At 39.6% G+C, this 27,732-nt stretch overlaps 4 protein-coding genes and 2 pseudogenes across 7 annotated transcripts; all 6 read left to right on the top strand.

Annotated features, from left to right (window-relative positions):
• The first annotated feature begins 341 nt into the window (after positions 1-341).
• Positions 342-5,345, top strand: LOC127786635 (uncharacterized; annotated as a pseudogene).
• LOC127786830 (uncharacterized) lies at positions 5,154-6,790 on the top strand. The gene is made up of 5 exons (XM_052314516.1): positions 5,154-5,393; positions 5,573-5,623; positions 6,112-6,203; positions 6,366-6,430; positions 6,780-6,790. The coding sequence occupies exons 1-5, from the start codon at positions 5,154-5,156 to the stop codon at positions 6,788-6,790; spliced, it is 459 nt and encodes a 152-aa protein (XP_052170476.1).
• Positions 6,381-14,048, top strand: LOC127786630 (bifunctional pinoresinol-lariciresinol reductase 2-like). 3 transcript variants are annotated; one of them, XM_052314152.1, is made up of 5 exons: positions 6,381-6,430; positions 7,091-7,514; positions 13,032-13,272; positions 13,417-13,620; positions 13,707-14,048. In XM_052314152.1, the coding sequence occupies exons 2-5, from the start codon at positions 7,176-7,178 to the stop codon at positions 13,868-13,870; spliced, it is 948 nt and encodes a 315-aa protein (XP_052170112.1). In that variant the 5' UTR covers positions 6,381-6,430; positions 7,091-7,175; the 3' UTR covers positions 13,871-14,048. The 3 variants fall into 3 exon arrangements, with proteins under 3 accessions (XP_052170112.1, XP_052170113.1, XP_052170111.1); XM_052314153.1 differs by lacking the exon at positions 6,381-6,430 and having other exon boundaries at positions 6,514-7,514; positions 13,764-14,048; XM_052314151.1 differs by lacking the exon at positions 6,381-6,430 and having other exon boundaries at positions 6,514-7,514.
• Positions 14,049-17,235: 3,187 nt separating this feature from the next.
• Positions 17,236-21,367, top strand: LOC127786629 (protein LPA3). 2 transcript variants are annotated; one of them, XM_052314150.1, is made up of 9 exons: positions 17,236-17,381; positions 17,670-17,849; positions 18,648-18,695; positions 18,833-18,872; positions 19,414-19,514; positions 20,185-20,377; positions 20,461-20,559; positions 20,794-20,911; positions 21,219-21,367. In XM_052314150.1, exons 1-9 carry the CDS (start codon positions 17,313-17,315, stop codon positions 21,337-21,339), a joined length of 969 nt encoding a protein of 322 aa, XP_052170110.1. In that variant the 5' UTR covers positions 17,236-17,312; the 3' UTR covers positions 21,340-21,367. The 2 variants fall into 2 exon arrangements, with proteins under 2 accessions (XP_052170110.1, XP_052170109.1); XM_052314149.1 differs by having other exon boundaries at positions 18,821-18,872.
• Positions 21,368-23,248: 1,881 nt separating this feature from the next.
• On the top strand, positions 23,249-25,120 carry LOC127786623 (scopoletin glucosyltransferase-like). Its single transcript, XM_052314130.1, has one exon. It carries the CDS (start codon positions 23,249-23,251, stop codon positions 24,599-24,601), a length of 1,353 nt encoding a protein of 450 aa, XP_052170090.1. The 3' UTR covers positions 24,602-25,120.
• A 1,219-nt stretch (positions 25,121-26,339) lies between these two features.
• LOC127786628 (indole-3-acetate beta-glucosyltransferase-like) lies at positions 26,340-27,732 on the top strand (annotated as a pseudogene).

The following is a 27,732-nucleotide window of genomic DNA, read 5'->3' as shown; positions in this document are numbered from 1 at the left end:
AAAAAAATATTACTTTTATACCATTATGTATATCTTAAACTACACAATGATGTAAGAATGTTCAAAATATCCCTGAGCTTCATTGTGAGGTGCAATGAGGTGAAGTGAGACGTAGGGTATTTTGGATATTTTTATACTATTATATAGTTCAAGATGTACACAATAATGTAAGAGTAATATGACTCAAATATTTAAGGGTGCGTTTTAATAATAACATCAAAATAATATTATGTTATAAGTGAAAAATTTACTCATGATTTGGCAAAAATAACCTCTTTCTTATTGAAAATGACAATAAACTCCCTCGTCGCCTTGATATAACACGTGCCATCGCAAAGAACTTTCTCTCTCTCTCTCTCTCTCTCTCTCTCTCTGTTAGTCTGTGTGGTTTGCAAATGCCGTTATCGGGAACCCTTGTGGAGTATAGGACGCCGATCGCAATTCCGTCTCTTCCAAGTAGAGAGGTTTGACGCTTTCTTTCTCTCTTTCCTTTGGTTGGTTAATACTGAACCAAAACGGCACACTCAAGAAAATGTGGTTCCAAGTGAAAAATGGGTCTTAATTTCTTCAAGGAAACCCCAGATTCCACTAAGAATTCCCTCGTTTTCTTTTGTAATTCGCTCTGTTTTCTCGGGAATCAGTTAGCTGCCTTGTTTCTGGCGAAATGCAATTTTGATTGAATTTGTTTCCTTATTGTGCAATCTTTCATCGACTTAATTGATTGATTCGCTTTCACTTTCAGGGTTGTAATTGTAGAAGCTTCAAGATTGACAAGGGTGTGAATTTAAGTAGCAGAAAAAGCGTAGCATTGAACGTATCCAGAAATCTTGATATTGCGATAAATTCAGTTTCCGGAAATAGCGATGCTTCCGTCTGAACTTCTTGAACAAGTGAGTTTTTACTGTGATTCTGTCACCATTTCTTCTTTTTTCTCATTATTTGTTCATTTAATGCTTCAGTTACAAGTTCCTGCATCAAACATTTTGAGGTTCGAGAAGGAAGATATTTATTTGACCATTAGTTCATCAGTAAACTTGAGATTTGAATCAATCAAGCTCTTCCAAGTAATTTGAGCCAACATTGGAGTTGAATCAAAAGCCTTTTTTAGAGAATCATGCATGCTGTGTTTTTGGTCAGAATCTAATCATAGCCGGATCCTAAATTCCTAATCCTGTAACCTTCGACATTTTACTAAAACAATGATGCATGGATCATTAACTGGATGCCTGGATACATTATCATCTATTGAGCCTGCATTCTTTATTCATTTTCTAGACCCTTTCTATTTGAAGGGCAGTGTAAAAGGAAAAAAAATATTTAGCAACTTTAGTGTCAAATATTTTTTTAGGAGAAACCTCCTAGCTGGGGCATTTTCTGCTGATTTATGAATTATGATCACAAAATAGGCCTTCAATAAGGGCTTTAAAGGAAGGAGATAAATTCTAGTTATTGAAATTAGTTTATGTTGGGAAAATCGGGCTATTTTTCCCAAATTCAACTTCACCTTGAATAGTATCATATAGATAAACAATATCGTATAGGTGAATAGTGCGTGAACAATTGCACCAAAAATTACACTAGGAAAAATCCCAGGAAAGACTGGGGGGTCATAAGTGATCCCACTTAAAATCCAGACTCCTAAGACAGATTTTTCCTAGACATGCACTTAATAACACAATATGTCACTAACACTACTACAAATATACTCGATAAAAACTATTGAATATAGCAACAAATAGAACACCAAAATTTAACGAGGTTAGGTCAATTTAGCCTACATCCTCGGACACTACCAAAAATACTTCACTAATTTCCAAAAAGAGAAATACAAATGAGAGAGGAGAATACAAATTGTTGGGATGATTTGTAGTACTGTTAGTGATATATTGTGCCATTAAGTGCATCTTTAGGAAAAATTTGTCTTAGAAGTCTGGGTTTTAAGTGGGATCGCTTGTGACCCCTCCAATCTTTCTTGACATTTTTCCTAGTGCAATTTTTGGTACAATTGTTCACCCGCTATTCACCGATAAGGTACTATTCATCTATACGGTGAAGTTGAATTTGGGGAAAATAGCCCGATTTTCCCAATAATTGGTATCAGAGCCCAAGGTTTCTTAGTATGCTCTGTGGTTGCAGTTGTGTCTGATCTTTTACATCATAAAAGATCATTTTTGCCAAACTTTTCCTAATATGCTTTGTGGTAGCAGCTGTATCTGATTTTCCACATCAGAAAAGATTTTTTTGGATTATTGATATTCTGTTTTGATAACTATTGAATTTGGAGAAAATAGCCTGATTTTCCCAACAGGTTATGATATCTCCTCATTTTTCTCTTTTCTTCGTTGTATCTCATTCTTTCTATTGGATTCATTATCATGTTTCTCCTTTTTCTATCTATTTTTTTTTTCCTGTTCCTTTTACTTCAACTTTCTTTCTTTCTTTCTTTTTACTTGGACAGAGGTTAACCTCTTAGGAGAATCAAACATATCATTTGGACCCATTGCTTTTCTAATATTTGATAAATTTTGAATTGTAACTCTTGACAGGCTAAAGGAGCAACTGAATTGGCTTTGAAGGATAACAAACAGCTGATGGTAAGTTCAGTGTTTTTTGTTATCCCTTCCTTTACCTTCTTTTCCCCTTTTGGAATGTTGAAGAAAGAATTATGCATCATATCTAGAAATTGAATGATGTTCTGACCAACCAGTCTTGGTCACAGGAGATTGAATTTCCAACTGCTGGACTTGAATCTGTACCAGGTTATACCTTTGTATCATGCTGTCTTTTCCTCAATTTTCCTTTTTGAAAGACATGAATAAGATGATTTAGTCATGTAAGAAGAAGACCTAGAGCCTCTTGTGAGCAAAGTGTTAAGTATCTAGCAAAAGAGGTAGAGGAGGATGAAAAAAAACTTGGTGGGGGACGCCTATGTATGATATTATTTATAAAGGCCATAGAAAGAAATGAATGGAAAGCTAGAATTCATGTAGCTGACCCCACATAGTGGCATCAAGGCTTGGTATTTTTTTTTCTTGCTTATTAATGTCCTGGCAGATATTCCCTTGACTAGTCTCTTTTTCTACATAATGTTGGTATAGGTGATGGTGAGTGTGGTATAGAAATGACTGGAACTATGCAATTGATTCGTGAGTTCTGTGGCCTCCTCATCAGTCCAGAAAAAGTTACGCAGACCAGAACAGTATGTCTCTGTGGTTTGGAACATTTTCTTAGTTTCTACCTACAAGGATTGAAAAGAATGATTTTAATTGTAAATATGCCTATTTTGTTAATTTGTAGGGAACACTGTTTTCTTGTAATCTTATAACAAGCAAACCAATGATTTTTTCCAGAATTCCAGCTACTCTGGCTCCATGAGTTTTAGGGGTAAAAATCTAGTAAGCTTTTTCTATTGCATGTTGAAAAGCCTTAATGTGTTGGCTTTGAATGAACGGCACGTATCATCAGTGATTTTGAGTTTGCCTGTGGACTTAAGTTTTGATGGAGCCAGAGGATTTTACAAGGATTGAAAAGCTGTTTTATTGTTGCATGTCCTATATCATTTTCCTAATTAGCAAGATTTTTCTTCTTGTTTTGAAGATTTGTAGAATGGTAAGGTTGCTCATTTCTAACTAGGAGGTTACTAGTTTGAGTTGTGGAAATATCCTCTTTGCAAAGCATTGGTAGGGCTACATAAAAGTTTGTGTTATGATTAGGAGCTCTTGGAAACCCAATTCAACACTCTATTTTGCCAATCTCTATTCACTTCTCACCCAGAAATCAAACTCACAACAGATTGTAGAAAAACTGAAATGAAAAACAATAAAGAAAATAAAGTAAAAGAGCAATCAAACCAAACAAGAGGCGCTGATTTATCCTGGTTCAGATTGCAATATGCAATCCTACATCCAGCCTTGATCCTGAGAACCAAATCCACTAGAAACCGCTTGAACAAGATTACAAGAACTCTTCTTCTCTCTCACACAAGTTCACTGCCTTCTATACAAGAGAATATCAAGACAAACTTTCCCTCTAAGCCTTTCTCTCTCTCGACAATATCACTCGCATTCAGAGAAAATAATAGAATGATTTGTTCTATCCGACTTTCAGCCTCTCGCCTCCTATTTATAAACCATAGGGGCCGTAATTACAAGGCTAACTACTTAGCCTATACAAAAGACTAATGTATCCCTCATAATATAACAACTAAGTTGTCTAATCTAACTTAGAATAAATCCAGTCGCACTTCATCTTCATTCTAACAGGTTCTGTTCTTCATCTTCTAGAAATAATTCTCCATGCAAAAACCCAACAGTCTGACCCTCCCCCAACCCTCACAAAGCAGGGAGCCTCATGAATTGGGGATTCCCTTCCAGATTGACGGATATTTTCATATCATTATTCAATATTTACAGGGCTACTTGATCAGATTTCTTCTATTCTATAGTGGAATTTACACTGATAAATTTTCCATCAAAACTTTTCAGTTTTTCCCAGAGGCAAATGAGGTTAAATTTGCAAGAAATTTAGCTTTTGGAGGAGCTTCATTTAAGTTAGACTATCTGACAAAACCTTCTCTGTTTGAGGATTCTGGATTTGTCTCAAAAGTTAAAATGGCTGACCGTGTGAAGCAAGAAGATGAACTCTTCCTAGTTGCCTATCCATATTTTAATGTCAACAGTAAGCTTAGAGTCCATGTTTTGTTGTTTACAATACTCTTGTACGTTATGACTTGTCTCATTGCCACTTCTTTTGCAATCCAGAGATGCTTGTGGTGGAAGAGCTTTATAACGAAGCTGTTGCAAATACGATCCAGAAACTGATTATATTCAATGGGGAACTTGACCGCATCAGGTCAGGGTGTATCCTTTAAGGCAGGGGAGGTGGAGAGGGAGAAAATAGGACCATTGAAACATTACTCTGGCCACTAAATCCTTTTGAAAATGGAAAGGTTTTTCTTTAAACTCCGAACTACACATATAGTTGTGCAATAGAAAAGAGTTAAGGCGTGATATTCTACTTCTTGATTCTGGTATATTGTTATGATGTTTGTGCTGTTTCTTTCTATCATCTAATTCACATCCTACTGATAGTAAACAATTATATTAGGTGAAATTTAAAGCACAGTTGTTCACATACCTAGGTTGAAGTTATTAATGGCTTTGATGTTTCATTTATCTGTTGATGCTTCTTTTACAGGCCTTGCAAAGCCAGCTTCTGTTATTGAAACATTCTGTGCTGATGAGCTGGTTTCACGTTATATAACACTTGATGGCGTTGTTATTTTGGTTGACTGTAAGCATGCCATGCAGCATCTAAATGAGGAGAAACTGAGATTTGTGGTGAATGAGGCAGTGGAACAGATTGCCTATGCAGATCGTATTATTCTGAACAAGGTAAAATTAGATATCTTCCAACTTATTCTTCTTTTCTTTCTTTCTTTCCTTTTCTTTTTTCTTCTTTGATTTTTCCCTTCAACATGAAACAGTGGTAGTGTCTTCTATTTGGAATCTATGTGGATTTTATGCTCCTATCTTGATCTGTGTTTCTCTTTTTTTCCAAATAATACTGGCAGATAGATTTGGTGACTGAGGCTGAGTTGGACATTTTGACCAAGAGAATTAAGGTAGGTTTCCTCTTCTGTTTTTTTTCCAAGTGGATGTCTCATCTATTTTCGATGATTGCATGTTTTGAGTATTACTATATTGATGTGCGTTTATCATGTCCCGTCTTTTCTCCATGTACTGATTCAAGTACTTTGTAGAATTACTATTACAACATTTGAACCGTACGCTTTGGTATCAGACATAGTTAATGGTCTTAAAAAATATTCTGAATAGTCAGTTTAATTATTTATTTTATTTTATTTTGTATGACTTTCTTACTAAATAAGAGAGTATGAATTTCTTGGTTTAATTGAGGATGCTGCAAATGCTTGTGTAGGTGATTTGTAACTGACAGGAACTTTTTTCCTCTAAAGTTGGGCTGGTTTTGTGATGGCAAAATCATAAAGGAGTTTCAACTCAAGACTGATAGTCATTTCCTTCTTTTCTGCATCCACCTTTGTTGATATGCTATTGAGTTTTGGATGGATATTCTTTGTGCTTTTGCCAGCATATCAATGGGATGGCTCAAATAAAGCTCGCTAAACATGGGGTTGTTGACATGGATTTTGTTTTGGGAGTGGGAGGTTATGACCTTGAAAGGTGATTCAGATATTCCTTCTCTTCTATTTTAATTTTTTGGAGGGAAAAAAAGGGTGAAAATAAAGTCTTCCCAATGTTTTCATTTATCTGTTTCCCTTTATGTGGTCTTTGTCACATGAAAGAATTGTAGTTTGTTATTTCAACATAACTTTGATATTGCAGAATTGATTCAGAAGTTCAGGGTGATGGCTCTCACTTGGTTACGCATTCACATGAAAGTGGGCATGGTATGTCTTCGATGTCTAATTTTTCCCTCTATTTCAACCCCCTGGCACCATCATTTTTAAATTTCGTCTTTTGAATGCAAAGCCACATACAATGTAACGTAATTTTATGAAAGACACCCTATTTCTAAAATCAACTTAATTTAAGTGCACATTTGCAATGAGACCCAATATTTTAATTATACAACATTAATAAATAATTAATTAATTACTAATATGTACATATGTTGTAGGAAAATGCCACTTCAATGAATTTTTAGCTGCATAAAATTATTGCAAGAATAATATATATTCAATTAGGAGAATATTAGACTGTGGTTAATATATAATTGAATAATATATGCTTGTGTAGGTGAATGTTAGGTGCCTGACTGAATATATATTATTCAATCAGGCAATATATAATTGCCTAACGCGGGCAATTTGAGAGAGGGGGTGTGGGTCTTATGGGGGGTGTGAGGGCCCACACACCACTCTTTTAATTAATAATAAATATATTATATTTTATAACATTACCTTATATATATATATATAATTAATCAATCAGTTGGACAGGAGGTCAACCTAAATCTGATCTCCTGACTTTGAAGACAAGAAACCCAACCAACAACCGACAGTTGGTTTGCGAATTAAGGTAGGTTATTAATTTCTTCACATGCTCAGAGAGAAAATCTTCAAGTCTCGTACAAAGAAAACCATAAATTAAAGGGTCGATGAAACGAAACATCAGAGAGAGAGAGAGAGAGAGATGGCAGCGGCGGCGAAGAGCAAAGTTCTGATTGTAGGGGGAACTGGGTACTTGGGGAAGAGGCTGGTGAGGGCATCTTTGGCTGAAGGCCACGAAACCTACGTGCTCTTCCGGCCGGAGATCGGCCTCGACATTGACAAAGTTCAGATGTTGCTGTCGTTCAAGCAGCAAGGAGCCAGGCTGGTCACTGCTTCCTTCAGCGATCACAAGAGCCTTGTCGACGCAGTGAAGTTGGTGGACGTCGTCATCTGTGCAATCTCCGGAGTTCACTTCCGCAGCCACCAGATTCTGCTCCAGCTCAAGCTCGTCGATGCCATTAAAGAGGCCGGGAATGTCAAGGTAAAGCATGAACTATAGCTAGGGTTAGATGTTGGATCTGTTTGTGTTTGTTTAATTTCGTCTTCATTTTTTAACCCTTGTGATTGGATTTGAGTGTCAAGTCCTTGAATTAGGGCTGGCAATTCGGTAATTTTGATTGTAGAACGAGAGAGAGAGAAAGAGAGAATAGAAAGAACAGAGAGATCAAGAGGGAGGAAGTTTATTCATTCAATCAATCGGTAATCCTCCTGAGTGCTGTAGGTCTCTTATTAATAGGACCTTTAGCCATACAACTACTTCTTCTAATCGCCTAACAGCCTAATCTAGCTGTTGCAACAGTCCTTCCCGCCTTCTATCTCCTAACCCTCTCCAACAGTCTATAAGAGGTAGTAATTACAAGATAATCCCCAGTTCGTAACAATCCCCACTTCTTGAAATAATTCTTGTCCTCAAGAATTTAGAGAAGTCTCTTAGCTCGTGGAAATTGCTTCAAAAGATTTGGGAGGTATTCCCAAGTAGTGTGATCCAAATGAAGATGAGACCATTGGACCAATACTTGAGTTATAGGTAACTTCCCTTTGTACAACACTCTTTTCTGCACAATAGCGCGGGTTTCAATTACCTCTTCTGCATTTGGTGGTAAGTCTGTCCAAGTAAGTTCAGTCGGTTCTGTAGCTTTCTTCAACAACGAAACATGGAACATTGGATGGCTGGTCACCCCTTTTGGTAGCTGCAACCAATATGCTACTGGCCCTACCTTGGCCATAATAGGGTAAGGTACAAACTACTTGGGACTCAACTTAGAAGGGGGTAATGAAGTAGAGGGCTATTGCAAGAACCTCCTAACCTTGAGATAGACCATATCACCTATCTCAAAGGTCCTATCAGTCCTCCTTCTATTTGCCATTTGCTTCATCCGATGCCCCTCCTATTAGTCCTCCTTCTATCTGCCATTTGCTTTATCCGGTTACGAGCAGTAGCCAATTCCCTTTTTAATACTATTAACAACTGCTACCTCTGCTGGAAATAATGCTCCACTTTAGCTATAGTAGGGGAAGACTCTGAAATGGTGGGTAGCAAAGTGGGCTTATACCCAAACATGGCTTCGAAAGGACTCCTGCTAATAGCATTGAGGTAGCTGGTATTGTACCATCATTGTGCTAACGACAACCACCTATTCCAGCTCTTAGGGTTAGTGAAGCACATACACCTCAAGTATGCCTCTAGACACTGGTTAAGCCTTTCTGTTTGGCCATCCGTTTGAGGGTGATAGGCAGTGGACAGACATTAACCTACTCCCAACTTCTGGAATAGTTCTTACCAAAACGAACTTGTGAATACCTTGTCTCTATCCGAGACAATAGTTTTAGGAATACCATGTATGTTGGCCATCCTATCCAAGAATGTCCGTGCCACCTCTTGTGTAGTAAATGGATGAGAGAGACTAATGAAATGCCCAAATTTTGTCAAACGATCTACCACCACCATAATTACATCTTTGCCTTCCGACCGGGGTAAACCCTCCACAAAGTCCATATAGAGCCCCTCCCATGCTTACTGGGGCATTGCCAAAGGCTGCAACAATCCAAGGTAAGCCATATGTTATGCTTACATCGTTGGCATACTACACATGACATCACAAATTTCACCACATCTGCCCTTTGTTTAGGCTAAAAGAATAATTACTTGACCTTTTGATAAGTAGCTCGTATCCTTGAGTGACCACCCAAAGGCGAACAATGAAGGGCCCACAATATTTTATCCTTTAAAGCATTGTCATCTCCTACTACCAATCTGCCCTTGTACCTGATCAATCCATTGGACAATGTATAGTTTGCCATTGCAGTAGGTTGCACTGCCAACTGTGCCATAATACCCTGAAGCCACTCCAACTGCCCATAGCTAGCTTCTAACTCCGTCATCCACTCTGACACTACAGCTGTAATAGCTTGGCAGGCTGCATTTTCGTTTCGTCTTGACAGTGTGTCAGCTACTATGTTTTCCTTACCTCGTCGATACTGAATAGTATAATCCAACCCCATGAGTTTAGAAATACATTTCCTCTATAATTGGGTATGCAGCCTTTGTTGGGCTAGAAATTGTAGGCTCTCATGGTCTGTGCAGATCACAAATGGTTGGCTCTCCAAATAATGACGCCACTTATCAATTACCCCAAGCACTGCCAACAGTTCCTTGTCATAAACACTTAACTTCAAGTGTCTTTGAGACAATGCTTGACTTTTAAAAGCCAATGGTCGCCCTTTCTGTACCAACACAGCTCCCACACCGGTTTCACACGCATCTGTCTCAACTGTAAAGGGTTTAGAAAAATTTGGAAGAGCTAATATTGGGGCCATAGACATGGATTTCTTAAGGGCTAAGAATGCTGCTTCCACCTTGGGATTCCAATGAAAGCCTTCTTTCTTCAGCCTCTCAGTGAGAGGTTTGCTAATAATGCCATAGTGTTGCACAAATTTCTGATAATAACCGGTCAATCTCAAGAAACTCCTCAACTCCTTCACATCTTTAGGTTTAGGCCACTCCAACATTGCTTCCACTTTCTTTGGATCAATTCATACCCCTTCTCCACAAATAATATCTCCCAAATACTCCACATCCTTTGCAGCAAAGGTACATTTTGAGAGCTTAACCTACAATTGGTGATCTCAAATGTAGTGTGAAGATGCGTGAGGTGGTGTTCAATAGTGGGACTGTAAACGAGGATGTCATCAAAGAAAACGAGGATGAACTTCCTCAAATAGGGTAGGAAAATTTGGTTCATCAAAGCTTGAAAGGTGGCAGGGGCATTAGTTAAACCAAAGGGCATAACAATGAATTCGTATAGCCTTTAGTGGGTTCTAAATGCTGTTTTATGAATGTCAGATGGTGCCATCCGAATTTGATGGTAACCAGACCTAAGGTCTAGTTTAGAGAAGATTTTTGCACCATATAACTCACCCAATAGGTCATCAATCAAGGGTATAAGAAACTTATTTTTTATAGTGTTGGAATTAAGCTGTTGGTAATCTATGCAAAACCTCTAAGTTCCATCCTTTTTCTTAACAAAGAGGACTGGGGAAGCATTGGGGCTTTGGCTGGGCTGAATGATGGTTGAGTCTACCATTGTTTTAATTTGCTTCTCAATCTTTGGGCTCTAACATTGACAGGTTCTAAGTTTGGTTTAAGGTGAGTTGAGTGGTCCAAGGGTTATTGGGGTGGTAAAGAATTAGGTTCCGCAAATAGATCCTTAAATTCTACCAAAAGTGAATGCAAGTCATCTAGAAAACATACCTTATTTGCGAGTTGGGAATCAATGCTAGCATTGGTAGGTTGAAGTTCTGCCTTCGATTGACTGTCACTTTCCATTTCCATAACCTATATAGAATAGAGTTGGGCTATCTGCCCGCCCTTCTTCAACATCATCTTCTGCAATCTTTTCCTTCCAATTAGCTTACACTCTCCTTGCTCCAAATTGCCAAACAAAGTCAATTTCTTCCCTTCAATTACCACAGTGACTTCTAACTTGTTGAAGTCAAAAGTTAGAGGACTCACAGTCCTCATCCAATCTACGCCAAATACTATATCACATCCACCCAATTCTAAAATTCGCAAATCAGCTGCAAATTCCTGACCCTGCATGATCCATTTAAATCCTATACATTTATAGTGGTTGTACATTTTACTTCCGTTGGCTATAGTTACCGACAAGAGGGTTGTGGCTATCATGTGACACTTAAGGCTTGTAGCTATGGCTTCACTTAGGAAGCTGTGAGTACTTCCACTGTCGATAAGCACCATTAATCTCCGTTTCCCCACCTAGCCTTTCACTTTTATAATCTATCCCATAGGGCTTTCTTTCAATGCATGCTCCCCTCCTTCCTCTCTTTGCATTTCTTCTTCTTCTTCTTGCCCCAGCCCTTCTTCGTCGACTACTTCTTCTTCTTCTTGTTCTTCTGCTTCTTCTTCCGTCTTTTCTCCATCAACTCCTTTCATATTCATCAGCTGCCTTTTGCACTGGTGACTAGGGCCATATTTTTCCCCGCATTTGAAGCACAACCCTAATTGCCTTCGCTGCTCTATCAAATTCCCCTTACTTCATTGTTACTCACTGGTGCCTTGGAAGCTGGTTGGTTATGCCACGTGAGCAAGGGCCTCGCGTTTCCCCCTCTACAATGTCCTGCTAAGATACTTGGTTTATAGGGAATTTTGTGTTTCTTGAAGATGGCCTCTAAGGCCAATTCTTGAAGTCTAGCCTTTTCCGCAGCTTGTTTCACGGACGTAGAGGTCATCATCTTTTCCGTTGGTCACAATTCTTCCCTCAATCCACTAATAGAGACCGATACCAAATATTGCTCGGTGAGTCCTGGTTGCATTGTACTCACCATAGATCTCAACTCTTCAAATCGAGCTTGGTCCTCAACCACAATCCCTTCTTGTTTTAACTTGCTGAATTCTTCGACTACATCGGCCATATTTTTCTCCTCGAAACGTTTACATAACCCCTCAGCAAATTCTGCCTAGCTTCCATGCATTCCTTCATCTTGGACCCATCCTTGATACCAAGAATCCGCCTCTTCATTCAAATAGGCTAATGCCAAATTTATCTTTTGATCTTCAGGGACTCGGTAGAATTGAAAAAATCTTCCACACCTTCTTACCCACCACCATGGTTTCTCTCCTTCAAACATTGGAATCTCCAATCTTGGCATTGGAACACGGTTCTGAGTCCATTGTTGTTGATTCCTTCCAGTAACTTCTTGAATTGCACCCTGATCTACTTCGTCAAGAATCCCTTGTGTGCTTGAACGGTTGCCCTGGGGTGGCAAGATCGGGCCAAAGGTCTGTCTTGGGGGATATTCTGGCAATAAACGGAATTGGGGTAGGAAAGACAGCCTGCTTTGCACGCTATCGATCCTTCGTCCTTGCAATTCTACCGTTTCTTGGCACCGGTTCATCGCTTCTTGTTGCTTCTCCATGGCCGCTTGCATGGTTTCTCTCCACTTGGCCAATTCCTCTCACATTTGGCGTAGGGTGTCTTGGGTATGGATCGCTCCGAACTCCATTGATTCTAGCCTAGTCTCCAGCTGCTTCAATCGCATTCCCTCGGCCATTGCTGCTTGATCACCGACCTCTGAATTCCTCACATAGGCATTCTGTCCTTCCTACACTGCAGCACCCTGCATTGTCCTTCGCTTTTCTGTCATTGCGTGATTTCCATAATTCTTCCCACAGTCGGATCGTCCAGCTCTAATACCACAATTGTCAAGCCCTTAAATTAGGGCTGGAAATTCAATAATTCCAATTGTAGAGAGAGAGAGAGAATAGAGAGATCGAGAGGGAGGAAGTTTATTCATTCAATCAATGGATAATCCTCCTGAGTGCACAGGACCTCTAGCCATACAACTACTTCTAACCGCCTAATCCAGCTGTTCCAACAGTCCTTCCCGCCTTCTACCTCCTAACCTCTCCAACAGTCTATAAGAGGTTGTAATTACGAGATAATCCCCAGGGTTGTAACATTGAGTTCGCCATGCACAGAGGTTTCTTCCATCCGAGTTTGGCACAGACCCTGCAAAAATGGAGAATGCAATGGAGCCCGGCAGAGTGACATTTGATGAAAAAATGGTGATCAGAAAAGCCATCGAAGTTGCCGGAATTCCCCACACCTACGTCTCTGCAAACTGCTTTGCCGGCTACTTTCTCGGCGGTCTCTGTCAGATCGGACACATTTTGCCGTCAAAGGACCACGTCGTCTTGTTAGGAGACGGCAACCAAAAAGGTACATACATGCATACACACACACACATATATATATATATGTTTCATCAAATCTTTCATTAGTTAACATTCATGGTGATTTGAATTTCTTCTCTTCTATATATAAATGTTAACTATTAGTTTCTATATATATACATATGGGCAGCGATATATATTGATGAAGATGACATCGCCATGTACACCATCAAAACCATCGACGATCCTCGGACCCTAAACAAGACACTGTACCTCCGGCCGCCGGAAAACATCCTTTCTCAGAGAGAAGTTGTTCAGATATGGGAGAAGCTCATTGGGAAGGAGCTCCTCAAGTCGTCCCTCTCCAAGGAAGAGTTTCTAGCCCCCATGAAAGGTCACGCATACATACATATATACACACATGTCCTTTTCTTGTGTCGTCAATGATTTGATTTTTTGATTCATTTTTGTAATTAGCAGAACTAGATTTCGCAGAGCAAGTTGGATTGACACATTTCTATCACTTCTTCTACGAAGGATGCCTTACAAACTTCGAAATCGGAGCTGATGGAGAAGAAGCCTCCAAGCTTTACCCCCAAGTCAACTACACCACAGTGGTCGACTACATGCAACGATATCTCTAAAACCCATCCACCTTTTCATTTTCATTTTCTTTTCATCTTTGTGTTACTCAACTTTCCAAATTTTAATTCCTTAATTCTCTCTCTCTCTCTCTCCCTCTCTCTCTCTCTCTCTATATATGTGTGTGTGTGTGTGTGTGTGTATTATGATTTGCAATGTTACATGGCACTGAATTTCTTATATCTTTGATCTTTGTAAATTCTTATTACTTTGTTATGATTGTTACCTGCCATTAGCTAAATTAACAAAAGAAGACAGTCAAAACACAACTGACCCACACAATATATTGGGATAATTATATGACAACTGATCAATCTGCAAAATACCCAGCTTCAAAGACAGGGAATAAAAGGCCAAAATAACTGCAAATTAAATCAATATTCAACTTCAATTGATTTTCAAGACCCAAATGAGCACCCCACCCTTCAACTTAACAAAACCCACCCTAGCTAGGGAAACCAAATCAAGTGAAGTTGCTCACAATGTCTAAGTATGCCACTAGGAACAACAATTGACTTCTCATAGGCAATTTAATTGATAAAGCTGGCCATGTGATTGGAGAGATTATAATTCAACACTTCATATGTTAAGCTCGTCTCATGAAAGGTTTAGTTACAAAAGGACCCTTCAACGTATGCCATAACTATATAATGAATTAAATCCATGCATAACCAGCAGTAAGAACAAACTGATGATTTTATATTGTACTTGAACCCACAACTTCACAAGTGCAAAACAAAATACCATGTCAGCCATATTGTTCCACTAGTGAACCTCAAAATCAAAAACAAAAGAGTCAAACAAACCAAATGAACCATCACTTCTTCTTGCATGCATTGCTTCTTAAGCATTGGTGCGTGCACAAATAGAATGGACAGCTTCCTTGTGCAGCTTCACGTGATGAAATCCTCTTAAAATACTGACCATAGAATGGACAGGTTGGCCCACTTGTGTTCGATGGCACAATTGGTGGATTGTTTGTGTTCCTTCGCATAATTGGTTGGTTGGTCATGGTCCATGGCCAAGTTGGTTCATTATTTTTTTTTTTCTTCTGTAAATGAAAATATATTATAAAGAATTAAACGAAAAAATCGAACAAAAGATTACAAGAAGGCCAACAGGGGAACCCCGCAAAGCCACTCAGAAACAAACCAAACTTCAAACTAACAAATGAATCAAATTCGCAGCTTCCTCAAACAAGCAATGTGGAGAGGAGCTAAAACTATAAATAATAAAAAATGGGAGGACAACAATAAGAAGTATCCCATAGAGATAAAATGCACAAGAGAACATGGGAGGACTCGGAAGAAGAACCCCCGAATAGGAGCCAATTGAGTAGGAAAATGAAAGCAGGCTCACCCGAGACCTCCAGAAGGCCCCAAGGTTGAAAAGCATGGTACACCACCATATCCAATGCCACCAAGCTTCCGGTATGAACTCCTCCCATAATGACATTTGAAACAGGATGAATCTGCTCCTAATGATGACAACAACATAGGTAGACAGCCAAAAAACAAGACAGAATGAGGAACAACGTTTCCAAAAGTCCTGCAGAACAAATACACTAAAAGCCTTGAAGAACAAATACACTTCTAGACAAGATAATCAGAAGTATCTGAAATAGCATCCAGACACAATGACAATAAAAGGATCTAGATCAAAGCCGGTTCTGAGTTTTCTAAGGCTCCGGGCAAATTTTATCAAGTGTGCCCTTTTATACAAATTAAATAAAAAAATAAAATTTATCAACTAATTAATCTTATTAAAATTATAAGAATTTACAAAAAATAAGGAAGAATACTTTGGAGCCTCATTAAAACCTTGTTTGGAGAAAACTCAATAGGGATAAAATCCCAAACGAGGGAAAAAAAGTACCCCGCATTGTAAATATTGCATTAAAAAACGAAAATTATATATTTGAGTCTACATGCTTCGAATCTTCTTTTGTTAATTTTTTTTTTTAATTTTTTATACACATATATACATAGGCTTAAAATTTTTTTTTGAACCCGCTCAGTTGTGGACCTCGGGCTATAGCCCTAGTAGTTTTGGCCCAAGGCTAGCTCTGGTCTAGATAATACATAAAGATGGAAGACGTCCATAATAAGCAAAAGCCAAACCTTGTAATGATCGAGGGAAGCACATTGAGGACAAAGGAGTCCAAATAGAAATTTAAATCTAGTAAGTAATTTGAGTGAGGTTGGTTCATTATCACAAAAGCATAAGTTATTATGCTATTGCCAAAGGAAATAGACTCTCGCTTGCAGAGTAAGTCTCGCAGTCACATTCCACATCAATTTACCATGTGATCTATGGGTGCATCCCCTCAACCGGCATCTCCAAGCCACACAAATACACCATTTGAATCTGAGTCGATGTCAGAACTAGAGTTTAATCTATCTAACTCAACAAAGTCTGCTTCATCAGCTTCATTCCAGCCCCTTTTTTTCATCTTTCATTGCTTACTTCACATCTTCTCATAACGTCCATCTCAATGCCAACTACAATACCTATGATCACCCAAAGACGACATCACGTGCCTCGTGCAATGAAATAGAACCAATATCTATGATTATCGAACTGTTTTCATGCAACAATCAAAGTATAGAGTGCCACAATTTTATGAAATTGATTGAGTGCATTAATGCAGCAACAATCTCAGAGAATACCGCAATAAGGTGTGGAGGTTGCCCTTTTTCTCCCAATGGTACTGCTTCCATCCTCATGATTAATGACAGTACTCTAATCGCACTTAGCCTTGGAAGTTTGCCTAATCCTTGCCCCCATTTGACTAGCCCTAATTTGGTTTCCCACTGAAAGTGTAGATAAAACCTCTTCAGAATTGTTGAAGTCAATCAAAAATGAAGAAAAACCATCTCCTTTGACAGCAATGGCAAGGCGTGAAAGGAGGAAAAAATGAGGCGATAGTTTCCCGCTCTTTTACTTGACCTCAGAGAGCTCCATCTCAGGCACAGATTTATCTTATGCAGAGAATGAAACAAACAGCGAGTGAAGGGACAGTCATAACAAGCGGATTGTAAATAAATATGAAAAATGGTACTTTATTCGAACGAGGATTATCAAAGAAGATGATATGATTAAATTTCATGAACTCTGAACTTCTCATAATCGTGATAACTTGATGATCGAACTTTATCAATAATAAAGTCTGATTCAATCATTGAGCTTGTCATCTCATCGATACACGTAACATGGTTTAATAAATATTCAAGGGTGAATTTTAATGATAACATCAAAAAAAAAAAAAAAATATTAAGTTATAAATGAAGAAATTTACTCAACATTTGGCAAAAATAACCTCTAGCTTATTAAAAATGACAATAAACTCCCTCGTTGCCTTGATATGACACGTGCCATCGCGAAGAACTTTCCAAGGTCTCTCTCTCTCTCTCTCTCTCTGTGTTTAGTCTCTGTGGTTTGCAAATGCCGTTATCGGGAACCCTTGTGGAGTATAGGCCGCCGATCGCAATTCCGTCTCTTCCAAGTAGACAGGTTTGACGCTTTCTTTCTCTCTTTCCTTTGGTTGGTTGCATAGAAAACGTTGGAATACTGAACCAAGGCGGCACACTCAAGAAAATGTGGTTCCAAGTGAAAAATGGGTCTTAATTTCTTCAAGGAAACCCCAGATTCCACCAAGAACACCCTCGTTTTCTTTTGTAATTCGCTCTGTTTTCTCGGGAATCAGTTAGCTGCCTTGTTTCTGGCGAAATGCAATTTTGATTGAATTTGTTTCCTCATTGTGCAATCTTTCATCGACTGAATTGATTGATTCGCTTTCAGGGTTGTAATTGTAGAAGCTTCAATATTGACAAGGGTGTGAATTTAGCTAGCAGAAAAAGCGTAGCATTGAACGTATCCAGAAATCTTGATATTGCGACAAATTCAGTTTCCGGAAATAGCGATGCTTCCGTCGGGTTTGATGTTCCGTTTCCCGGTGATTACTCTGAACTTCTTGAACAAGTGAGTTTTTACTGTGTTTCTGTCACCATTTCTTCTTTTTTCTCATTATTTGTTCATTTAATGCTTCAGTTACAAGTTCCTGCATCAAACATTTTGAGGTTCGAGAAGGAAGATATTTATTTGACCATTAGTTCATCAGTAAACTTGAGATTTGAATCAATCAAGCTCTTCCAAGTAATTTGAGCCAACATTGGAGTTGAATCAAAAGCCTTTTTTAGAGAATCATGGATGCTATGTTTTTTGTCAGAATCTAATCATAGCCGGATCCTATATTCCTAATCCTGTAACCTTCGACATTTTACTAAAACAATGATGTATGGATTATTAACTGGATGCCTGGATACATTATCATCTATTGAGCCTGCATTCTTTATTCATTTTCCAGACCCTTTCTATTTGAAAGGCAATGTAAAAGGAAAAAAATTGTTTAGCAACTTTAGTGTCAAATGTTTTTTAGGAGAAACCTCCTGGGCTCCTAGCTGGGGCATTTTCTGCTGATTTATGAATTATGATCACAAATAAGCCCTAAAAAAGGAGATAAATTCTAGTTATTGAAATTAGTTTATGATATCTCCTCATTTTTCTAGTTTCTTCGTTATATCTCATTCTTTCTATTGGATTCATTATCATGTTTCTCTTTTACTATCTATTTTTTTTTTCCTGTTCCTTTTACTTCAACTTTCTTTCTTTCTTTCTTTTGACTTGGACAGAGGTTAACCTCTTAGGAGAATCAAACATATCATTTGGAACCATTGCTTTTCTAATATTTGATAAATTTTGAATTGTAACTCTTGACAGGCTAAAGGAGCAACTGAATTGGCTTTGAAGGATAACAAACAGCTGATGGTAAGTTCAGTGTTTTTTGTTATCCCTTCTCAACTCCCTTCCTTTACCTTCTTTTCCCCTTTTGGAATGTTGAAGAAAGAATTACGCATCATATCTAGAAATTGATTGATGTTCTGACCAACCAGTCTTGGTCACAGGAGATTGAATTCCCAACTGCTGGACTCGAATCTGTACCAGGTTATATCTTTGTATCATGCTGTCTTTTCCTCAATTTTCCTTTTTTGTTTTCCTTTTTGAAAGACATGAATAAGATGATGGAAAATGCTATTGGTACATCATTGTGTACATCTTGGGCTACATAATGATGTACCAATGTCTAAAATGCCCTCACACAAGGTGATGAGACGAGGGGTATTTATGTCATTTATGTGCCTTGTGTAGCCCAAGGTGTATATAAATGATATACAAATATCATGATCCTAAGATGATTTAGTCATGTAAGAAGAAGATCTAGAGCCTCTTGTGAGCAAAGTGTTGAGCATCTAGCAAAAGAGGTAAAGGAGGACCAAAAAAAAACTTGGTGGGGGACATCAATGTATGATATTATTTGTAAAGGCCATAGAAAGAAATGAATGGCAAGCTAGAATTCATGTAGCTCCCACATAGTGGGATCAAGGCTTGGTTTATTGTTTTCTTTATTTTTTTCCTTGCTCATTAATGTCCTGGCAGATATTCCCTTGACTTGTGTGGTCCCTTTTTCTACATAATGTTGGTATAGGTGATGGTGAAGGTGGTATAGAAATGACTGGAAGTATGCAATTGATTCGTGAGTTCTGCGACCTCCTCATCAGTCCAGAAAAAGCTACGCGGACCAGAATAGTATGTCTCCATGGTTTGGAACATTTTCTTAGTTTCTACCTATAAGGATTGAAAGAACGATTTTAATTGTAAATATGCCTATTTTGTTAATTTGTAGGGAACACTGTTTTTGCTTGTAATCTTATAACAAGCAAATCAATGATTTTTCCAGAATTCCAGCTACTCAGGCATCATGAGTTTTAGGGGTAAAAATCTAGTAAGCTTTTTCCATTGCATGTTGAAAGGCCTTAATGCGTTGGCTTTGAATGAATGGCTCGTATCATTAGTGATTTTGAGTTTTCCTGTGGACCTAAGTTTTGATGGAGCCAGAGGATTTTACAAGGATTGAAAAGCTGTTTTATTGTTGCATGTCCTATATCATTTTCAAAATTAGCAAGATTTTTCTTCTTGTTTTGAAGAATTGTAGAATGGTAAGGTTGCTCATTTCTAACTAGGAGGTTACTAGTTCAAGTTGTGGAAATATCCTCTTTGCAAAGCAATGGTAGGGCTACATAAAAGTATGACCCTCCCCCAACCCTAACAAAGCAGGGAGCCTCATGAATTGGGGATTCCCTTCCAGATTGACTGATATTTTGATATCATTATTCAATATTTACAGGGCTACTCGATCAGATTTCTTCTATTCTATAATGGAATTTACACTAATAAATTTTCCATCAAAACTTTTCAGTTTTTTCCAGAGGCTAATGAGGTTAAATTTGCAAGAAATTTAGCTTTTGGAGGAGCTTCATTTAAGTTGGACTATCTGACGAAACCTTCTCTGTTTGAGGATTTTGGATTTGTCTCAAAAGTTAAAATGGCTGACCGTGTGAAGCAAGGAGATGAACTCTTCCTAGTTGCCTATCCATATTTTAATGTCAACGGTAAGCTTAGAGTCCATGTTTTCTTGTTTACAATACTCTTGTACGCTATAACTTGTCTCATTGCCACTTCTTTTGCAATCCAGAGATGCTTGTGGTGGAAGAGCTTTATAATGAAGCTGTTGCAAATACGATCCGGAAACTGATTATATTCAATGGGGAACTTGACCGCATCAGATCAGGGTGTATCCTTTAAGGCAGGGGAGGTGGAGAGGGAGAAAATAGGACCATTGAAACATTTCTCTGGCCACTAAATCCTTTTGAAAATAGAAAGGTTTTTTTTTAAAACTCCGAATACACATATAGTTGTGCAATATAAAAGAGTTAAGGAGGTGATTTTCCTTTACTATTTCTAACAACAATCTTCTTCAAGTACATATTCAATTCTCAGATCATAGTGATCCTTGAAATGAACTAAGATTATCCATCATTCTTTTATCCAAAGCTTGCTGCACTTTCTAAGACGCTCTTTCCAAAGATGGAGACCGTGTATTACATTCACAATTTCAAAGGATTCAAAGGAGGAACTCTTTTCAGGTTTGGAACTTGCTAAATTCTTCACTGATGGGTCAAACGAATCAAAAGCTTCATATTATCTGCTGGAAGATTCAAGAAGTCATTACCAATATTTGCACAAAATATAGCTCTGTACTGAAACTACATTCTTATCTTGAAGGCTTGAGCTTTGCCAATCACAACTAAGCTTTATATCCTCTAAAAATCTGGAAACTTACAATGCTTATTACTAAAAAATTTGTATCTCCTCAGTGTACTACTAGTTATGCTCCTGGTATTTTATATTTTAGGGGATCACTTTTCAATGACTGATTCCTTTTTGTTTTAGGTGCTATCCTGGTAACTGGAAGGTGCTTAGAAAAGTAAGGGGCAAATATGTTTGCTTACATGAGCAGGAAGAAATGCCATCCCTCAAGGAAGTTGCCTTGGATATTCTTCCATCAGCCTGAACTGCCACTAAGAAGGTCCACGGCCACAGGTGAGAAACTTCTTGTTCAATAATATTTGAGATAACAAAATCCATGGCTTTCAGAACATGATACATCTAATCTCTCAATTTTGCAGATTGTGCCTTTCAAAGTATCAGATTGCTTACTGGTAAGTTTTTTCTTTCTATTGTTACTAATTCTCTTTTAGTGAACAAATTTTAGTGTTAGTTCATGAAATTCTGTTTAACTTAAGACACACTTTAACTTTCCTCAAATTAAAACCTTTATTCTTCTAACAAATCCTACTTCCACAAGAGCAAACAAAAAGACAGTTTTTCACTATTTACTATCCATGTTGTTTAGTTGGACAGTTTCCTCTTTCCTTTTTCCATGTTCAGTAGCAATGAATGTTTCCGCATTTCTGTGTCACGGCCAGATAACAGCACATGTGGAATGGTAAAATCTAAAGATTATTGTGATCTTAGACTGTCAATAAGGATATATCTAAACGTTACATTTGTGCAGTCATCCAGTGACTCGCTAAACTATTGCCAAAAAGTCCTCTTTGCCATCCTCAATGTGAAAACAAGCTGAAGGATCCATATCTGTAGCTTGTTTAGGTCCACATGGTAGTAAATAACTGATTTGAGAGTCTGAAATTGGTAAGTTTGTTAAAACGGAAAGAAGAATGAGTTGTAGAAAACATAAACAAATTAAATTCGGGGCCCTCTACAATGCCTCTTGGGCACCGGTACCCAATGAGTCCAGTGTAGAAACAAGAGACAACAGTGCAAAAACAAAGGAGTTGTGCGGTATAACATGAAAGGGTGCAGTGCAATTCAAGGGGTGTCCCTGGGTACCCTAGAATTCACCATTAGATTTAATTCTATTTCTTATTCTGTGATACAGACTACTAAACCACCCCTAAAGTTTGGCGTAATTGCAGAAACTACCCTTCATGTTTCAAAAATAACAATAACCTTCTCTATTGTTAAATAAAAGAATAAAATAGCTTTTTTACCCTTCACTCTGTGCTCTTTCATTTCTCTCTCCTCTCTTCTCTAATTTAAGAAAAATAGAAAATAACTAAAGAAGAAGCAACTGGTTGCCGGCGGCCACTCGCCACTAGGTTATTCAAATACAAAGAAAAGACGAACCCAGGTGCCTGATCCAGGTTCACCTGTGATAAATTACGATGAACTGGGTTCATTGTGGATAAATCTAAATTTAGGCTCATTGAACCTATGCTAGTGCCTGCGGAGAGGGAGAGAGAAATGGAGGGAGATAAATCAAGGAGAGACTTAAGAAAAGAGAGAACGAGGAGGAAGTTAAATATCACATACAATTTTTCTGGAAGTTAAAAACATTCACCATTGGGTAGGGTTTCTTGACGATGCCTCTGCTTTTGGCTTGAGTGGTGAATTGAACAATCCAACATCAATACTCACCCTGTTCTGCTGCGTTCTTCTATCTATCTTTTCAGTTGTGCAGATCTTCGGGGAGCTCTTCAAAGCATTTTACTATCACGCGATTCATGGAAGATTGAGATTAATGTATATTCTGCATAGAAGAAGTACGGCTCCCTAAATGCAGCAAATTTGATACACATGCCCACCAGCACTAATCACAATGGTAATCCAGCTTCATTGCCTTAAATTGGTGCGACTTCAGGTGCATAGAAGCAGAAGGGAGACGTACTGTGGATGTAATTTGAGTAAATTATTTTATTTATTCAATAGTTTTCAATTAACTTTGCAAAAGTTGCATCAAGTATATATCTATATATATATATATATCACGATTATGGTAATTTAGTGATATAATGATAAAAAGAAAGAAAAAAGAGAGGTTTATAATTAGAATATCAATACCCTTTGGCGTCTTCACTGCCCAGAATCCGTTTCTTTGGAGACTCCTATTCTTTTAACGAATGGCAACCAGTACCAGTAGTGGAGATGGGAGTGAGATATTTGTGCTCCCTTCAATCGGCTCGGGTCACCTCTTCCCCTCCATAGAGCTCTGCCACCTCATCTCCTCCCCAAATTGCACAACCACTACCCTCCTCCTCCTCCCCTCCAACCTCCTTCCCTCCCTCCCTCCCTCCTTCCGCCACCGCACCGCTGCCCTCTCTTCGCTCCCCGCCTCCCCGCACCACCACCAGGACCCGGCCCGAGACCAATTCGCCTCGGATCTCGAGACCCACATCTCTACCCGCCGCCCTCTCTGCGCCGTCGTCGATTTCAAGGTGGGTTGGACCAAACATATCTTCTGGAAGTTCCGCGTCCCCGTCGTCAGCTTCTTCACCTTCGGCGCCTCCGCCGCCGCCATGGAGTGGGGCGCGTGGAAATCCGACGCCCACAGTATGAACCCCGGCGAGGCCCGACCCATTGCCGGCCTGCCGCCGGAGATGCGCCTGAACTACCTCGACGTCCAGTCCCGCCGTGGCGGTCCAAAGCCCGGCTACCAGCCGCCGTGGGTGCCGATGATCGAGGGCTCAGTAGGACTGATGTTCAACACGTGCGACGATCTGGAGCGTCCGTTTCTCGATTACCTATCCGATCAAATCGGGCTCCCGGTTTGGGCTGTGGGCCCGCTATTGCCCGAACTGTGCTGGACCTCGCGGCCCGGATCTCTCATTCTCGAGCGTCAGATCCGACCTCCAAAGCGCGAATCTAACTACACGGATGATGAGCTGATCCAGTGGCTGGATTCCAAGCCACGTGGCTCAGTCCTCTACGTGTCATTCGGGACCGAAACATGTCCGACCCCGGACGAGTACCCGGAGCTGGCCGGAGCCTTGGAGGATTCGACCCACCCGTTTATCTGGGTCATCCAACATGGGCCGGGTGGCGAAGAGAGCTACTTCCCACATGGCTTGGCCAGCAAGGTTGGGGATAGAGGGTTGATCATAAGGGGGTGGGCCCCACAACTGCTGATACTGAGCCACCCAGCGGCCGGCGGATTTTTGTCGCACGGCGGGTGGAACTCGACGGCGGAGGCGGCGGTGCTGGGCGTGCCCGTTTTGGCGTGGCCCGTTAGGGGTGATCAGATTTTCAATGCCAAGCTGGTGGTGAAGCATCTCCAGATTGGGGCCATGGCGTTGCGGGAGGGCTCGGTGGAGGTGGCGAGAAAGGACATAGCAGAGGGCATAGAGAGGCTAATGTGTGACCGAGAAGTTCACCGGAGGGCAAAGGCGGTCCGGGCCAGATTTGGGTCGGGTTTTCCGGCCAGTTCGGCGGCTGCCCTGGATGCCTTTAGGGAGTTTATCCACCAAAATGCTTAAATGCGACTTAGTGTGTGTGTGTGTGTGTATCTCATCATCTTCTACTACTCTATTACTACCACTACCACTGCTACAGTCATTACCTTTCATCCAATGTTGTAAGACATAATTAATAACAACCCAAAGTAAAGTCGTTCTTATATTATGATATTTAGAACCAACGACTTGTAATTTCATTTTCATCTCTCATGGAAACAGCCACCATCTCAAAGCCCATTAATATTATCTTCACTCACCCCTCCCACAACCCCACAATTCTTCCCAAACTACTTCACCTTCCGCCTCCACTCCACTATGTTCCTTCACTTCTCCTCCACCACAAGGTCGGAGAAGGAACCCTCCCATCGTCGTCGTTCAAGGCAGAAGTTTCGTGGTGGTGGAGCCAGCCAGCCAGCCAGCCAAAGCGTTTGTTTAATTAGAAGAGGAAAGCGTGGATGGATGTGATAGTGATAGGAGAAGAGTTGCCGACATCCAGTCTCCCTGCAGAAGAAGGTTGAAAAGTAGGAGGAGGTCGGATTCGGATTCAATCCACTTCCCAATTCCCGTATCTTATCTGCACGCCAAAATGGCGTTTGTTGCGAGGTGATCTGTGACCCCAACTAACTAAAAGCCACAATCATTCATTCTTCATTGAACTAACCCAAATAATTTAGGTTTCTCTTTTCATGTTATCCATAAATTATTTTTATGTATATCAATCACAAAATAAATTATTTATGATTATAAATTGATATTTATCAAAAATTATTTAATAATATATTATTATTATAAAAATAAAATAAATAAATTATTTTATTTAAATTTTAAATTTATCAAAAAATTACTTCTTGCCCCATATATATATATATATATATATAAACACATACAACATTCAGATGCTAAAACTTCACATCCTGGAGATTAAGAAGTCTAAAACACACAAAATATTACTGAATATATTTTGCAAGGAACGCAAAGATAATTAAACTGTTTCAAACTATTTTGGAACAGTTTTTTCACTATATAGTTTTTAGAATTAATAAGAATATTATTTTTATATACAATTAAATGTAATAAAAAATATATATTTTGTGTTTCATATATAGAATATGTTTGCATATATTGATATTATATACTATTTCATAAAAATAAATCATATATATAATATTGATTATTTAATTTTTATGAATATAATATTATAGACCTAAAAAACATTTTCATTATTTTATCATAAGTTTAGAAGCACTTTTATTTATCCAAAAAAAAAAAAAAGAGTAAAAGACAGAGCTTTACTTTGCATCTTTTTGATTGGATTAGATTTATAAACAAAACCGCATGATAAAAGTTTGTGTATATTATATTTGAAATTTTTGTGGTTTGAGCTATTTGCATATATAGAGAAATATTTCGAGGAGTTTTAGTAACTTTCAAAATTATAAGAATATATATTTTTAAAATTAATTAACAAATTAGAGTTAATGTAACTGAACAAACACATTTTTGAAAGAGATAAGTCATTATGAAACTCGTTTTTCATGAGAATGAATCCTGCAAACAATAATTGATTTAAAAATTATAATATTATATTAATGTTTTATAAATATATATATAGGTATATAATATTTTAAAAAATTTCCATGACTCAAATAGAAAGTGAAGAATTTAAAATGATCTTGTTTTATCCTGAAAAAAAAAAAAAATCTTGTTTTATCCAAGCTTACCTGTCCAAGCAAAGCATCCCAGTCTGAGTCTTGAGTCTGAAAACGCCGACCACCGAGGACGGTTGCCGCCTTTGTAAAAGTCCGTGGCCTCCTCCTTCCACCAAACAGTCAAAACCCTACTCCACAGCAAACATTCAATACTCCTACGGTAAAAACCCCTCTTTTAATTTCTTCGTCTCTAAGCTTAACTCTCTCTCTCTCTCTCACTGTTGAGCTCAACTACTACATGTATATATAGCACGAGCTCTACATAGATTGGATCCACCAACAGATCGAAGAAAGCAAACATGGCGACCGATGGAGGGATCATGGTAGTACCGTTCTTCGGGCAGGCCCATCTCTTCCCTGCGCCGAGCTCTGCAACCACCTTTCCTCTCGCAATTTCAGAGTCACTCTCCTCGTCTCCTCCGCCCTCTCCTCTTCCGTCCCCCCCTCCATCCGCCGCCACCCCCTCGTCGAGATCGCCGAACTCCCCGATAGCCCACCGCTTCCACCGCCATCGGAGGCCGCCGAGGGCCCCGGACACGGATTTCCGCCCGGGCCAGGGAGCAATCCCTTCCAGCGCCGCCACCAGCAAATGGGTGAGGCCATTGAGGAGTTCCTATCGACAAGGGTGAATGGGCCAACCCGACCCGTTGTTGTTGTGATCGACGTCATGATGAGCTGGAGCAAAGGGTTCTTCGCCAAGTTTGGTATTCCGGCGGTGTCCTTTTTTACCTCCGGCGCGTGCGCCGCCGCTATGGAGTACGCGGCGTGGAAGGCCAACGTTGATGATATTAAGCCGGGGAGATCCGGATCCTACCGGGGTTACCCGAAGACGTGGCCTTGACTTATTCCGATGTTAAACGACCGGCTCATGGACCTCCGCCAGGAGGACCTGGTGGACCGGCACCCAGTTTAGGTGGACCCCCCGCAGCAGGTATGCCACCCAGTTTTCGCGGACCTCCTGCAGTTGGTCCGCCACCAGGTTTCCCTGGACCGGCCGGCGGTCATAAATTTGGTCCGCCCGCTCCAGGTCATCAACCGCCGTGGCTGGACGAGGTGAATGGATCGATTGCGGTGTTGATCAACACGTGTGACGATTTGGAGCGTCCATTCATTGAATACGTCGCAAATTACATCGGAATTCCTGTCTGGGGCGTCGGACCGCTACTACCAGAAGAGTACTGGAAAGCATCCGGTTCAGTTCTTCACGACGGGCAGATCAGACCGAACCGCCAGTCCAATTACACAGAAGACCAGGTGATCCAATGGTTGGATTCGAAGCCACGTCAGTCAGTGATCTACGTCTCATTCGGGAGCGAAGTCGGGCCTACTCTGGAGGAATACACCCAACTAGCGGACGCCTTGGCTGAGTCGAACCGGGCATTTATATGGGTGATACAGCACGGTGCGGGCAGGTCGGTCCACCGCCGGCCCTATTAGGGATTG

Source organism: Diospyros lotus, chromosome 12 (genome assembly GCF_014633365.1).
Source record: "Diospyros lotus cultivar Yz01 chromosome 12, ASM1463336v1, whole genome shotgun sequence".
Lineage (NCBI taxonomy): Eukaryota > Viridiplantae > Streptophyta > Magnoliopsida > Ericales > Ebenaceae > Diospyros > Diospyros lotus.
This window is presented reverse-complemented; position numbering and strand designations above follow the sequence as displayed.

Coding starts and splice junctions, on each gene's coding strand:
- LOC127786830 (XM_052314516.1), top strand. CDS start 5,154: ATGGCTTTGATGTTTCATTTATCTGTTGATGCTTCTTTTACAGGCCTT. Junction 5,394..5,572: donor ATCGTATTATTCTGAACAAG/GTAAAATTAGAT, acceptor TAATACTGGCAG/ATAGATTTGGTGACTGAGGC. Junction 5,624..6,111: donor TTTTGACCAAGAGAATTAAG/GTAGGTTTCCTC, acceptor TGCTTTTGCCAG/CATATCAATGGGATGGCTCA.
- LOC127786630 (XM_052314152.1), top strand. CDS start 7,176: ATGGCAGCGGCGGCGAAGAGCAAAGTTCTGATTGTAGGGGGAACTGGG. Junction 7,515..13,031: donor AAGAGGCCGGGAATGTCAAG/GTAAAGCATGAA, acceptor CGCCATGCACAG/AGGTTTCTTCCATCCGAGTT. Junction 13,621..13,706: donor GTTTCTAGCCCCCATGAAAG/GTCACGCATACA, acceptor TGTAATTAGCAG/AACTAGATTTCGCAGAGCAA.
- LOC127786629 (XM_052314149.1), top strand. CDS start 17,313: ATGCCGTTATCGGGAACCCTTGTGGAGTATAGGCCGCCGATCGCAATT. Junction 17,382..17,669: donor CGTCTCTTCCAAGTAGACAG/GTTTGACGCTTT, acceptor ATTCGCTTTCAG/GGTTGTAATTGTAGAAGCTT. Junction 20,560..20,793: donor TGACCGCATCAGATCAGGGT/GTATCCTTTAAG, acceptor AAATGAACTAAG/ATTATCCATCATTCTTTTAT.
- LOC127786623 (XM_052314130.1), top strand. CDS start 23,249: ATGGCAACCAGTACCAGTAGTGGAGATGGGAGTGAGATATTTGTGCTC.